The sequence below is a fragment of the Nyctereutes procyonoides genome, unplaced genomic scaffold (genome assembly GCF_905146905.1).
Source record: "Nyctereutes procyonoides isolate TBG_1078 unplaced genomic scaffold, NYPRO_anot_genome, whole genome shotgun sequence".
In the NCBI taxonomy this organism is placed as follows: Eukaryota; Metazoa; Chordata; class Mammalia; order Carnivora; family Canidae; genus Nyctereutes; species Nyctereutes procyonoides.
The window spans coordinates 15,008,067-15,022,677 of record NW_026575044.1 but is presented as its reverse complement, the minus strand read 5'-3'; the positions used below and the strand labels follow the sequence as shown (position 1 = coordinate 15,022,677).

General features: G+C 38.9%; 1 protein-coding gene across 4 annotated transcripts in view; it reads right to left on the bottom strand.

The window, feature by feature from the left end:
• Positions 1 to 14,611, bottom strand: part of ASH1L (ASH1 like histone lysine methyltransferase) — a 176,288-nt gene that overhangs the window by 32,371 nt on the left and 129,306 nt on the right. For 3 of the 4 annotated variants that reach the window (XM_055323449.1, XM_055323448.1, XM_055323447.1), the window contains 4 exons: positions 12,291 to 12,395; positions 3,216 to 3,289; positions 1,694 to 1,739; positions 1,472 to 1,580 (listed from right to left, as the gene is read on the bottom strand). In XM_055323449.1, the coding sequence (XP_055179424.1) occupies positions 1,472 to 1,580; positions 1,694 to 1,739; positions 3,216 to 3,289; positions 12,291 to 12,395 (334 nt within the window). The remainder of the gene's footprint in view (positions 1 to 1,471; positions 1,581 to 1,693; positions 1,740 to 3,215; positions 3,290 to 12,290; positions 12,396 to 14,611) is intronic. The other variant, XM_055323450.1, reaches the window with a different exon arrangement.

The window sequence follows — 14,611 nt, the reverse complement described above, 5'->3', positions numbered from 1 at the left end:
GATAAGAGAACTCCTAAAAATGGTGAGCTTGTGGACCACACTAATACATAAAAGTGTGTGTGTGTGTGTGTGTGTGTGTGTGTATACATATGTGTTGTGAGCAAATGGGTATAAATTGTCTCATAAAATCTCACTCCTGGCCCCTCATACATACACACACATATATGTATGTACACACACACACACACACACACACACAAAGAAAAAAAAGACCTAACAAGAAAAAAAGTATATATAAAAAACATCTGTGAGTGAAAAAAAGTCAGTGCACAACATAGACTAGGCCAGCAGCTATGACTCCTAAAATCGTATGTATGTATGTATAAGATGTGAATTAACAATGGTGTTGTAAGACAGAATTTAGAAGCTGGCATGTTAACACTGGAGATACTAAAACATAGATTTCCTGAGCCCATAGGACAGTTGACTAGAGAGACTGGGGAAGCAGTAGTCTTTGGCCAGGAAAATTATCTAGGAAAGGAAGTATTGATGTAAAGTTCATTGGCTCTTTTTTGCCCCAACTTAAAATCACAGTTTTGATCTCCAAACCAAACTCCATACTTTCATTTTCTAACAGCATAACCAACTCTCATCAGCATCATTGACCCAGTCAGCATATGTGCATCTATGTGCTTATGCTAAGCATAAGCATAACCAACCTAGTTTTCCTTCAGAATATATCATGCCTTTCTTCTTTCTCATTGCCACCATCCTACCTTAATCCTTCATCATGGCTACCATGTACGGAGATCTAAGAAAGTTTCTAAACTATGGTGAATACTTTATGAACACTGTCTCATAAAATCTCACTCCTGGCCCCCCATAAAGAAGGTACTACTTTTATTAGAGGGGTTAAATGACTTTCCTCAGGTCTCCTAAGTAGTAAGGGGACTTCAACCTGGGTATGGTAAGACTCTAAATTTCATTCTTTTTTTGTTACTCCAGCCCATGTGATGGGCTACATGCTTGTGTCTCCCTAAAATTAACAGCTGAAGCCGTAGCCCCCAGTATAATGATTATTGGAGGTAGAGCCTTTGGGAGGTCATTTGGCTTACATTAGGGAATAAAGGTAGGAACCACATGATGGAATTAGTGTCCCTACAGGAAGAGGAACAGAGAGCTCTTTCTCCACAAGCACACACTAGGGGAAGACCCAGGAGCACATGGGAGAAAGTGGCCGTTTATAAGCCAGGACATGGGTCCTCACCAAACATTAAATAAAATACTTGCATCTTGACCTTGGACTTCCAGACTCCAGAACGTTAAGAAATAAATTTCTGCTGTTTAAGCCACCAGGGCTATGGTGCCATTAATGGCCCAAGTAGATTAGGATAGCCCAACAATTAGGTTTTATATAGCTTTGTGCAATTCCATGAGAAGAAACCAAAGAGCTTATTTAACTTTTCCCTCCAAATGGAGCGTCATCTATCCTAAAGCTTGTGCTTTCAGAGAAGTCAGGTTAGTACAGTACCTATTGAGGCAGTCATCCACACAGCCCTTCCCGGTGTCATCCTCTGGCTTCTTACAGTTACAGGTGGTGGCCTCGTAACCAGAAAGGGGTTTGACATCAACGTAGACGTCTTGAGAGAAGATAGCAAAGAGTAATTTGTGAACATAGAGGATAATTTTTTAAGTGCTAGGCCAAGAACACTGATGGTCTGAAGGCAGAAAATATAGCTCCTAAGTTACTCACTTGAACGGATTTTTTTATATAGTGGGACATCTGGCTTTTTGTATAGCTAGAAGAAAAGAAAGAAAAATCTTGATATAGCATTTAACTTCAAATGCCAGACAGCAGCATCAATCACTAAAAATACAAGAAATTATCCACGTATTCTGCTCATATGTGAATATTTATAAGATTTTCTGGGTTGGATACATTCTAGGGAAAATCTTGGTGTGATCACTTTTTACCCTGAAATAAAAAGTAACTTACTAGATCAGGGTGAGAGAGAAACAGGTTCTACAACAAAGAAACGTGAAATAGCTCCATAAGAATGCATTCTCAATCACATGCATATTGGAGACAGACTTAAATGAAAATCACGCTGCAGAATGAAGCTATTCTTTTGAATATATCAAGACTCAACTTGCCTGTTTGAGAAGAAAGGAAAACTTGCATAGGGCTTGTTGAAATGGTCTGGGTAGTATACAAAATTAAAAAGATGAGCACCCTAGGTATTTCAGGGTAGGTATTCTAGAAAAACACATTTCACATTTTAATTAAGGCAATTAATTTAGGGAATAAAGGGGAGAGGGAAGGCAGGAAAGGAAGCTCTCATACTGCAATTAAGAATGCATTCAAAAAAAAAAGGAAAGAAAAAAACAAAAAAAACCCAATGTATTAGAAGAGAGGTGATCACCTGGCCAGTGTTTTACCAGAATAAACAGCATAAACAAAAGAAGCACCATGGTCTAACTGAAGGTGTATTAACCAATTAGAACCTCCCCCAACCCTCCAATTTTTCAGCAGGGCCAGAGAACTGTCTCCTTCATGGTCATGAACTCTGAGATAGATATCTAACATACTGATCCTCTCAGAATTCAAGAGAGGCCACCAGAGAAGAGAATGCAGAGGGGGAATGTCGACTGCTTTTGGCCTTCCAAAATTGAATTCTGGTGGAATTTTGGCAAAGGTCAGGAGCCTACTTACCTCATCTGCATGACATGCTTGTTCTCAACATGGGGACTGGGGCTATAGCTAACTACCAAAACTACTGGGGGAAACTTTTCAACTAGGGAAGTAACAGAGGAAAAACAGCACCTTCCTATTTTTTACTTCCCAATATATTTAAAGATCTTTTAGAAGTACATGAGTGTTAAACATTTTCCGTTTCCTTTGATAGAAGAATCTCCTTTGTATGTGAAAAATAAATTCCGAACTGATGGGAAGGAGCCAACAAAAATAAAGCCTGGAATTTCTTAGTGCTGCTGGCAGTACATCTAAATTCTCCTGGGACCTGCATCAAACAGGATTCTTAGAAACAGATCTCTGCTACCAGAATAAGAGTCTAGACTAATAACAGAGGGTTGCCTAGGGAAGCAGGAACTCACTGCTATTCTGAAATAGATCACATTAGATACGGATGCAAATTCATTTCTCTTAGTCTCTAACCTTCACAGGGAGCACAGGGCATAACAAGGAGGCAGAGAGAGACTTGCATTCCCCTCACCCACCCTTAAGAATGAAAACTGGTAAGATAGACTCCTTGTACCTGATTATGTTTCCACTGCCAAAGGATGTCATAGGGAAGCTGGAAGTCAATTCTCTTTTGCCTTAGATACTTTCCTGAAACAAAAAAATACTATCAATTTCACTATCTATTCATACAAAGGGTCAAACAGCCACAAGATCTAATAGGCACTGACTAGAAAAATAAAGATTTAATTTTTAATTTTATGCAGTTTTCCATCACCAATTAATTTTAGCTACTCTTTCCCATCCACACTCCAGGGGGTAAATGCTAAAGATATTGTTTTAATAGTAGCCAATATAAAACAACTAATATAGCAAACTTACCACCAAAACATACACAGGTCATTGTGAAGCCAATTAAAAACTGAGAATTGCTTGATTATTAAAATTATTAACTAGAGTATCTGACATTTGTTTTCCTACATTATTATAATCTAAAGCTGTCTGTAAAAATGGAAAGTCTAACAGTTTTCTAGAATAAGAGTTCTTGAATTTAAATAACTCAAGAGTATTTACATTCAAATTTATGATCTCTTAATATTTACCCCCCCTCTTTTGAAACAGTCCTATTAGTAAAAATCAAAAGCCCCTTTCTACCCTAAAAAGACTGCTTAAATTTCCTTACTCTCTGACCTTTCTGATCTTTAGGTGACTCATTTCTCACAGGAAGCTAAACTTCTTGTTATTTGGGTATTCATCCTATCATTGTCTCTAGACCAGCAGTTGTTAATGTTCTGCTAATCCTAGGAGATCCAAAGGGTAAAGACTGTCTTAATACTACTAAGTACTATATATCTGCTACTATATTAATACTACCTAAGATGTTATTTATATGCCATTTTCACTATGCTGACGTTTGTACTAACCATGTAAAAGGCAATGGTGGGTAAAACTGCTGGCATCTTAATATGAATCAAGGCAGGTGGCAGAAAACTGTACTAGATGAATGAAACTAATGGAAATGAACCATGGCAGCACAAAAAAGCATTAAAAATTAAAGCATTCTTAATTTTTAAGTTGTAAAAATTGTATTAAATTTTGACACACAAGCCAAAAATCTTAATATTCTGCATGGCACAAATGGAAGTATGCATAAAACACTTGTGCTGCATCCTTAGTGGCTGCATTTAGGAAATACACCTGTGCAGATATAATAGTGAGCTGGACTAGTTTCTGCCACGGAATACCATTCATCCTTGAAAGAGTAACTGACAAGCTATGGTTATTCAGACTTAGGAAAGGGAAACGAGTGAAGTGAGCTTGTTACTTTAAGAAAAAACTGAAAGTATCTGTTTCCTCTCAGAAAATTTGAATTTGAAGTGAACACTGGAATTCTGGAAAACTTGTGTCCACTACCATGAGAATCTTCAGTTTTCTAATACTTAAATTTTCCTCACGAAATAAGTGGAAATATTACATTTGTTAAAACATGAACAGTTGTGAATGCACATAGCGAATGGAAGAGCAATACAATTCAGTAAATCAGAATTTCTTAATGACCAATGCATGAAGTGATAAAATCACACATGGATTAAAAAAAAAATTCAACACATTAAAATTCCAACAGAGATCAATGGATTTTAAAGTAACAGAATATAAAAAGTTAATTGATTTCTTTTTTTTAAAGATTTATTTATTTTTATTTATGATAGAGAGAGAGAGAGAGAGAGGCAGAGACAGAAGCAGGCTCCATGCTGGGAGCCTGATGCGGGACTCGATCCTGAGACCCCAGGATTGCGCCCTGGGCCAAAGGCAGACGCTAAACCGCTGAGCCACCCAGGGTTCCCCTAAAAGTTAACTGATTTCATAATCTACGATACAACTCACCTTCAAGGAACTATTACATTTATATTTTTGGTCGTGTGTCAAAGAAGAATTATCTGAAATTATTAAAACATTCCTATCTTTTATAACTTATTACCTGTATGAGGACAGATTTCTTCATGCATTTAAACCAAAGTAACATCAAAATGAATTGAATGAAAAAGTAGATTAGAAAATCCAGTTGTCTTCTATTAAGCCAGACACCCAAGAGATTTGTAAAAAATGTAAAATAAATCCACTTTTCTCATGAAATGTTTTTTTTTTTAAAAGATTTGAGAAAGAGAGAGAGAGAGAGAGAAAAAAAGAGAGACAGAGAGATGGGCAGCCCCGGTGGCGCAGCGGTTTAGCGCCGCCTGCAGCCCACAGCGTGATCCTGGAGCCCCGGGATCGAGTCCCACATCAGGCTCCCTGCATGGAGCCTGCCTCTCCCTCTGTCTGTGTCTCTGCCTCTGCCAAACTCTCTCTCTCGCTCTGTATCTCTCATGAGTAAATAAAACAAAATCTTTACAAAAAAAAAAAAGAGAGAGAGAGAGAGAGAGAGGGAGAGAGAGGGAGAATACAAGTAGGGGGAGTGGCAGGCAGAGGGAGGGAGGGAAGATGGCTCCCCATGGTGCAGAAAGCCCAATGTGGGGCTCAATCCCAAGACTCTGGGACCACGACCTGAGTCGAGGGCTCAGCCAACTAAGCCAGTCAGGCGCCCTTCTCATGAAATTTTTCCTTGGAAAAGTTATTTCTTAAAAAAAAAAAAAAAAAAAAAAAAAAAAAAAAAAAAAAAGCTATTTATGTTAACATATAATGTGTAATGAATTTTTATTTGACAAATTTGAGGATACGGTAGCATGGATTATAGGTATATTGTCGAAGAAATAAGTTGTGGAGTTAGGTAATATAACAAGATTTTGGGGTAACAGCTGGTAAAAGACTAGAGTCTACTTGATAGAGAAGGAAAGCTGAATGTGTAACTACAAAGTCTGCAATGAAAAAGTAGAAACAGAAAAGTTTTATTTTTTTTATTTTTTTTAATTTTAATTTTTATTTTTTTATTTATGATAGGCACACAGCGAGAGAGAGAGAGGCAGAGACACAGGCAGAGGGAGAAGCAGGCTCCATGCACCGGGAGCCCAATGTGGGATTCGATCCCGGGTCTCCAGGATCACGCCCTGGGCCAAAAGCAGGCGCCAAACCGCTGCGCCACCCAGGGGTCCCCAGAAACAGAAAAGTTTATCAAAGGTAAGCAAACTTTGGTATATTCAAATAATGAGATATGGAGTTAATGAAATAAAATAAGGTATATATTTACTCAAATGGAAACACTCTCCAAGTTGCAAAAAGAAAATACAACATGGGCTTATTTAAACAAAAATACTTTAAAACATTAAAGGTCGTGGGGATGGCCTTGAAAAGGGCATGGGGGCACTTTCTGGTTGGGGACACTGTTCTTGAGGAGGGGCTGGGTTATGCAAGTATATGAAAAAAGACTCTGTGTGGCTCAGTTGGTTGAGCAACGGACTCCTGATTCTGGCTCAAATCATGATCACAGGATTGTGAGGTCAAGTTCCTCATTGGCTGCATGCTCCAGAGGGAGCCTTCTTGAGATTCTCTCCTCCTTCCACCAGCCCTCCTCTTGCTCGTGCTCAATCTCTCTTTCAAATGGATAAATAAATCTTTTTTTTTTAATTTTTTTAAAATTTTTATTTATTTATGGTAGTCACACACACACACAGAGAGAGAGAGAGAGAGGCAGAGACACAGGCAGAGGGAGAAGCAGGCTCCATGCACCGGGAGCCCGACGTGGGATTCGATCCGGGTCTCCAGGATTGTGCCCTGGGCCAAAGGCAGGCGCTAAACCGCTGCGCCACCCAGGGATCCCTCGAATGGATAAATAAATCTTAAAAAAAAATAATAATAATATTGGGGCACCTGGGTGGCTCAGTCAGTTGGGTAGTCAATTCTTGGTTTTAGCTTAGGTTGTGATCTCAGGGACATGGAATTGAGCCCTGCCATCAGCTCCACACTTGGTGGGAAGTCTGCTGGAGATTCTTTCTCCTTCCCCCTCAGCCCCTGCCCCTGCTCTCTCTAAAAATAAGTAGATAAATCTAAAAACAAATAAAAAAGATTTATGCATATTTATTGATGGTAAATGCACCTCAAAAGAAAAATCTGTAAACAAATATTGAGATCTTGGTTCTGATATGTACATTGCAATATTTAGGGGGAGGTATATTCCTATCTGCAATTTACTTTGGAGTGCACCCAAAAATAAGATGAATTAACACATGGATAGATAAATACATGATAAACCAAGGTCAAATGTTAATGACAAAATGTAGGTAATGTGATGTTGTATGTTCATTGTAGAGATTTTTCAATTTTTTGCTTATTTTAAAATAAAAAAAAAATTTAAAGCTCTCAACCCAGAGCTTGAACTCCCAACGAGATCAAGACCTAAGCTTAGGGATGCCTGGGTGGCTCAGAGGTTGAGCGTCTGCCTTCAGCTCAGGGCGTGATCCTGGTCCGGATATCGAGTCCTGCATTGGCCTGGCCTCCCTGCCGGGAGTCTGCTTCTCTCTCTGCTTCTGTGTGTCTCATGAGTAAATAAATAAAATCTTAAAGACAGATATATATATAAAGGAAGAAGTTTGAAAGGGTATATGCTAAATTATTATTATCTCTGGGAAGAGGAGCTTTATCTTTTAATTCACACTCTTCTATTTACAATAATTGCTTTCCAAGTATGGACTCACTGTTTCTTAATAACAACACAAATATAATTTTTTTTAAAAGTCAAAATCAGTCCTCACAAGATAGAACAAATCCCTTAATGTAAAGGGTTAACCATTCTTTGCCAGCAATACCTGTTCTGTTTTTGTATAAGGTATAATAGAGTGGAGAAGCCAGTTATGAATTTTTTCCAGTTATGAATTTTTTAAAAGAATGCTTCCTTGATGGTGTGCTTGGGTGGCTCAGTTGGTGAAGCGTCTGCTTTCAGTTCAAGTCATCTCAGGGGTTCTAGGACTGAGCCCCACATTACCTCCCTGCTCAGTGGAGAATCTGCTTCTCCCTCTGCCTCTGCTCCTTCCCCCACTTGCACGTGCAGGTGCTCTCTCTCAAATAAATAAATGAAAACTTAAAAAAACCCCACAACTTTCTTGGGGCACCTGGGTGGTTCAGTCGGTTTTGCGTTCAACTCTTGGTTTCTGCTCAGGTCATGATCTCATGGGTCATGAGATTGAGCCCCACGTTAGGGTCTGCTTAGATATTCTCTCCCTCTGCCCCTTCCCCTGCTCTCTCTCTCTAAAATATATACATATATCTTTAAAGAAAAAAAAAAGAATATTTTCTAAGAAATTATCCATATCTACTTCAACTAACCTCAAAGACATAGTTTTTCCCATAGTCCACCATCTTGAGTTTTTTTTAATTAAATAATTTATTTATTCATGACACACACACAGAGAGAGAGAGAGAGAGAGAGAGAGAGAGAGAGAGAGAGAGGCAGAGACACAGAGAGGGAGAAGCAGGCTCCATGCAGGGAGCCTGACGCGGAACTCGATCCCAGGTCTCCAGGATCACACCCCAGGCTGAAGGCGCTGCCAAACCGCTGGGCCACCAGGGCTGCCCCACCATCTTGAGTTTTGCTAACAATGAGTCTCCATAGACATATTAAAAAAGGGAGAAGACTCCAAATGGAGTCACCCATGCTAAGCCAAATCACCAAACCAGTCCTTATTACCTAACCTAATAGCAGTTTAAACTTTCTCTAGAAACAGTCTTAATTGGTTAGCACCAATGACTCCTTTCCAAATCTCCCAAATGAAGATGAGGTAAACTGCCCTTTCCTTATCCTTTGCACTTCTGCCCAGAAGATGTCTTTCATTTTGCACAGCTCCTTGGAACAACTTTCCATGTGCTTGATGGGATGCATCATGGAATGAACCAAGTGACTTTTAAGTTCATGTGGTTGAAATGTTGGTGTTTAACAGTGATTCGGGTGCCTTTCCTAGCATTATTTGTGTCCCTGTACTCTAATTCACATCCTAAGAGCCAGGGGAAGAAATGATGGCTCATTCTTCCCTTTCCTTTAATAGTTCTAAAACCAGAGACAGTTTGGATTCATTTCTAGGAAGTGAGACCTACCTCAAGAGATTTTCTTAATCAAATTCTGCTGGAGAGAATACCTCAGGGGAATCTATTCAGGAGCATCTCATTAAAAAAAAAAAATCTTTAGCTAATTCCTCTTTTAAAATGGGGGAATATTATTTTACAACCATGTGAAAATCAGATGGAATCACATCTTTTGTGGACTTTTCTTATTATGTATTAAAGTCCTGAGATCTCAAGTACTGCCACTTATCTCTAGGGAAGGAGAAAAAAAAAATCCTTTACTCTTCCCTTTGAAAGAAAACTGAATTTGTGCAACAAAGTCATTTTAAAGAGGACAGACATTACAGAAGCTCTAAAGCCTGTGCTGACCTTGAAATCTAAAAACGGTAAATCATGAAAATCAATTCTAACATGAAGAGGAAATGAATAGAGGACTTGGAGGTAGAACATCTCCACAAACATGCTCCCCTGTTAATTAGGTAGCTAGGCAAATGAGGAACTCAAAGGAGATGGAGGCACTCAATAGAAAGGAGAAAAATAACGATCTCTTTTTCCAGAAGAGCTCTTAAAATCTGACAATAACTTGGGCTTTTTTTTTTTTTTAAACAAGAATATAGTGACTGACTTCAGATAAAGCTCAGCTTGTTTATATATGATCTGAGTACCAGATTACAGATTAGAATACCATTCTACAAACATAGTAATTATTTAATTTGTCTTTGTTATTCTGTGTAAACTGTCCTGCTATTCTGTCCCCCTCCCCCCAAAAAAATTGTGGTAGCATTTCACTGAAAGGAGCAGTGTATCCATGAAATGTGTGCCATTAAGGAGGTTGTAAATAATGATCAAAGATACTTATATAAAACTGTTTCAGTTTTACTAAACAAAACACAAGTAAAAGTTGAGGTTTTGGTTTTGTCAGCCTGAGGAAAAATAGGTGAGACCCAGAAATATACAGAAAGTGGGCTTTTCCCCCAGTGGAAAATTGTCAGCCCCATGGAAGCAAGGATCTTCACCTATTTTGCTTACTGATGTATCTAGAAAACTGCCTGGTCATGAAGTAGGTATTGAACAAGTAGTTTCTGAATGAATGAATCCAAACATGTATTCCATGGCATAAGCTTTGACATACAGTCCCAATTGTTCTCTTTTATTTATGTATTTATTAAAGATTTTATTTTTATTAAGATCTACACCCAACATGGGGCTCCAACTCACAACCCTGAGATTAAGAGTCACGTGTTCCTCACACTGAGCTAGCAAGGCACCTACCTCACTGTTTCTTTCAACCCTAGGAAGCAGCATCATCATCTTCCCTGCTGTTTTGTTTCCGGACAAATGCTCCCTTAATCCCTACTGCCGCCCCCACCCGCCACTGTTTCTTGACCTCTACTCTTCCTAAGCACAATTTTTCCTTCTTTTCTTCCTTTTATTCTTTCTTTCTGCTTGGCATACTAATGAATTTCCCCCCAGTTTTATTGAGATATAATTGCATACATCACTATGTTTGTTTATGGCATACAGCATAATGGATTAGCTTGCATGTATTGTGAAATGATTACTGCTGTAAATTTAGTTAACATCCACCACCTCTTATAGATACAATAAAAAGAGGAAACAGAAAAATAAAAAAAAGTGTTTTCATTGTGATGGAAACTCTTAGGTTTACCCTCTTAACGTCTTCCACATAGAGCATACAGTAGTGTTAGGTACAGTCATTGTGCTGTAGGTTATATCTTTAGTACATGTACTTATCTTGTAACAAGAGCTTCAACTTTTGACCACCTTTTTCCTATCATGATACCCCCTTTCCTCTGCTCACTTCTGGTAACCACAAAGCTGATCACCACCAACCTCTCTTTCTAAAATAGATTTTTGCTTTATTATTATTATATTTTAAAGTAATCTCTACACCCAATGTGGGGCTGAGCCAGCCACATGCCTCTGATGCCGTGCTCTGAGTTTTTGTATTTTAGATTTCGTATATAAATGAGATTATAAAGTGTTTGTTTTTTTCTGGCTTACTTTACTGAACATAGTGTCCCAAGGTCCATCAATGTCGCAAATGGCAGCACTCTCTCTCTCTCTCATTCTCTCTTTTCTTTCTTTCCCCTCTTTTTTTTAACAAGGCTAGGTAATATTCTACTGCATGTAAATACTGCCTCTTCTTTATTCATTCATCCCCTGATGGATACTTAGGTTGCTTCCATGTCTTGCCTATTATAGATAATGCTGGTATGAACATGGGGGTGCACATATTTTTTTGAGTTAATGTTTTCATTTCCTTTGGATATATTCCCAGAAGTGGATTTGCTGGATCATATGATCATATTACTTTTAATTTTTCGAGGATTCTCCTGTTTTCGATAATGGCTGTGTCAGCACAATTTCTTAAACACAACCAGCTCCCTCCTGCTTTCACATTCTCATGTGTCATTTCTCCCACCAGAAAGTGAATCTTCTCAACCAAACTAAGCCTTTTGTCTCTCTCTTTTTTTTTAAGTTTCAATTATTTAAGTAAGGCCTATATCCAACATGGGGCTCAAACTCATGACCTTGAGATCAAGAATTGTGTGCTATACTGACTGCACCAGCCAGGTGTTCCCCATTTGCCTCATTCTAAACCTTACTTAACAATCTGTAATTTTAACATAACTATCGTAGACAACCATATTTAACCCCAATTTCACATCTTTTATATGATAGTGCATGTAATGAAATTTATCAATCTTTTTTTCTTCTGGTGTTTATACATTTTATGGTCTTCCTTGGCCATGTTGTAAAGATATTCTATTTATCATATATCTGATAATTAATGCCCAGAATATATATAGAACTCCTAAAGCTCAAGAACAAGGAACAAGTGACTCAATTCAAAAGTAGACCAGCACTTGAATACACATTTCACTAAAGAAGTCACACAAATAGCTAAAATTAGTACATGAGCAAATGCTCGACAGCACTATTAGGGAAATACAAATCAAAACCACACGAGATACCACTGCGCACCCATTAGGATGGCTATGATGAAAAATAACAGAAAACGACAAGTATTATTGAGGATGTGGAGAAACTGAACTCTTAAGAATTGCTGGTGGGGATATAAAAGTGGTGCAGCCACTGTGGAAAATATTCAGCAGTTCGCAAAAATTAACTGTAGACTCACCATATGAGCCAGCAATCCCACTTCTGGGTATATAGACAAAAGAATTGAAAGCAGGGTCCTCAACAGAGAATTGTAAACCAATGTTCATAGCAGCATTATTCACAACTGCAAAAAGGAGGAAACAACAGAAATGTCCATCGGCGGATGAATGGATAAACAAAATATGGAGTGTGTGTGTGTGTATTCAAAGGAATATTATCCAGCATTAAAAGGGTTGAAATTCTCACATATGCTATAATACAGAAAAGAACCTTAAGGAAATTATGCTGAAATATGATAGAACCAAAGGGACAAATATTGTAAGATTCCACTATATGATGTACCTAAGACAGTCAAATTCATAGGGATAAAAAGAACAGTGGCTACTGGGGGCTGGGGAATGGGCAATTATGATTTATTTATTTATTTTAATTTTTATTTATTTATGATAGGCACACAGTGAGATAGAGGCAGAGACACAGGCAGAGGGAGAAGCAGGCTCCATGCACCGGAAGCCCGACGTGGGATTTGATCCCGGGTCTCCAGGATCGCGCCCCGGGCCAAAGGCAGGCGCCAAACCGCTGCGCCACCCAGGGATCCCGGCAATTATGATTTAATGGGCACAAAATTTTAGTTGGGATGATAAAAAAGTTCTGAAGAGGGATGGTGTTATAGTTGCACAATAATGTGAATGTACTTAGTGCTGTTGAACCTTACAGTGAGAAATGGAAATGAAAAATACAAATTCTAAGTTACATATATTTTACTACAAATTAAAAACATTAATAACACAATGTACCAAAAACCACTGTATACTTTAAATGGGTGAATTGTAGGATACAGGATTATGTCTCAATAACTGTTTAAAAATACATCAGTGTTAAAACTTTTTGCTTCATTTATTAAAAAGTTACTTACTTAAAAGACTCAAAAGGAGGAGAGCCTGCTGTACATGCCCATAAATGTACTTACTGTTCTTTCTGCCTTCCTGATGTTCCAAGGTCCCTTCTTTATTTCTTTTCTGTTCAGAGACCTTCTTTTACCCACAGGGTAGGTCTGCTAGCAACACACTCTTTTAGGTATTATCCTTCATATAGGAAGGCTTTGACTCCCACTTAATTCCTGAAGGATACTTTCACTGGGTTTAGAATTCTGGTTAGACACTTTTCCTTTCAGCCTTTGAGAAATGTTGTGCCATTTCCCTGGATTCAGACGAGCAATCCAACTATTGTCTGAACTGTCTTATTGCTATGGGCAAGGACTCATTTCTCTCCCAGTTTACAACTGCTGTGTCTTCACTGTGCTGAAGTTGGACTAGGATGTGCCTACACAGAGGTCACTTCAAGAGGGTCCTGTTGGGTTTGAGCATCAACTTCCATCAGTAGCTTCATGTCTCCTGCCAAATCTGTGAAGTTTTCAGCCATAATTTACCAAATGAGCTTGTCATCTGTATCTCTCTACTTCTTTGAGCACACCAAGGATACAAAGTTCACCCCCCCCTTTTAAAAAGATTTTATTTATTTATTCATGAGAGACACAGAGAGAGAGAGAGGCAGAGGGAGAAGCAGGCTCCTTGCAGGGGGCCCGATGTGTGACTCGATCCTGGGACTCTCGGATTATGCCCTGGGCCAAAGGCAGGTGCTCAACTACTGAGCCACACAGGCATTCCCAAAGTTCTCTCTTTGTCATGATCCCACAGCATCTGTTAGGTTGACTTTTACTTTTGCTCAGATGGGACTGACTCCTTCCTGCCTCCCTCATCCTGCTGCTGAGCACATCCCTAAGCCTTTACCGCAGCTACTGCATCTTTCAATTCTAAAAGCCCTACTTGGGTATTTCTATTTCCTTGCTGAGGCTTTCTATTGTTTTCATGTTTTGAGCAAATTCACAACTGCTTGTTGAAGGTGTGTGGGTGGTTTTTTAAAAAATCTAACTGCTTTAAAATCTTTGTCAGGTAATTCTAACATCTTGGTGATGACATATATTGACTGTCTTTTAAAATTCAGTTTAAGATCTCCCTGGTTCTTGGGATGCCTGGGTGGCTCAGCGGTTAAGTGCCTGCTTTCAGCTCAGTACATGATCCTGGAGTCCTGGGATTGAGTTCTGCATCGGGCTCCCTGCCTGTGTCTTTCCTGAATAAATAAACAAAATCTTAAAAAAAAAAAAAAAAAGATCTCCCTGGTTCTTAATAGGACATATGACTTTCAGTTCAAAGCTAGACATTTCAGGGATGCCTGGGTGGCTTAGTGGTTTAGTGCCTGCCTTTGGCCCAGGGCGTGGTCCTGGAGTCCTGGGATGGAGTCTCACATAAGGCTCCCTGCATGGAGCCTGCTTCTCCCTCT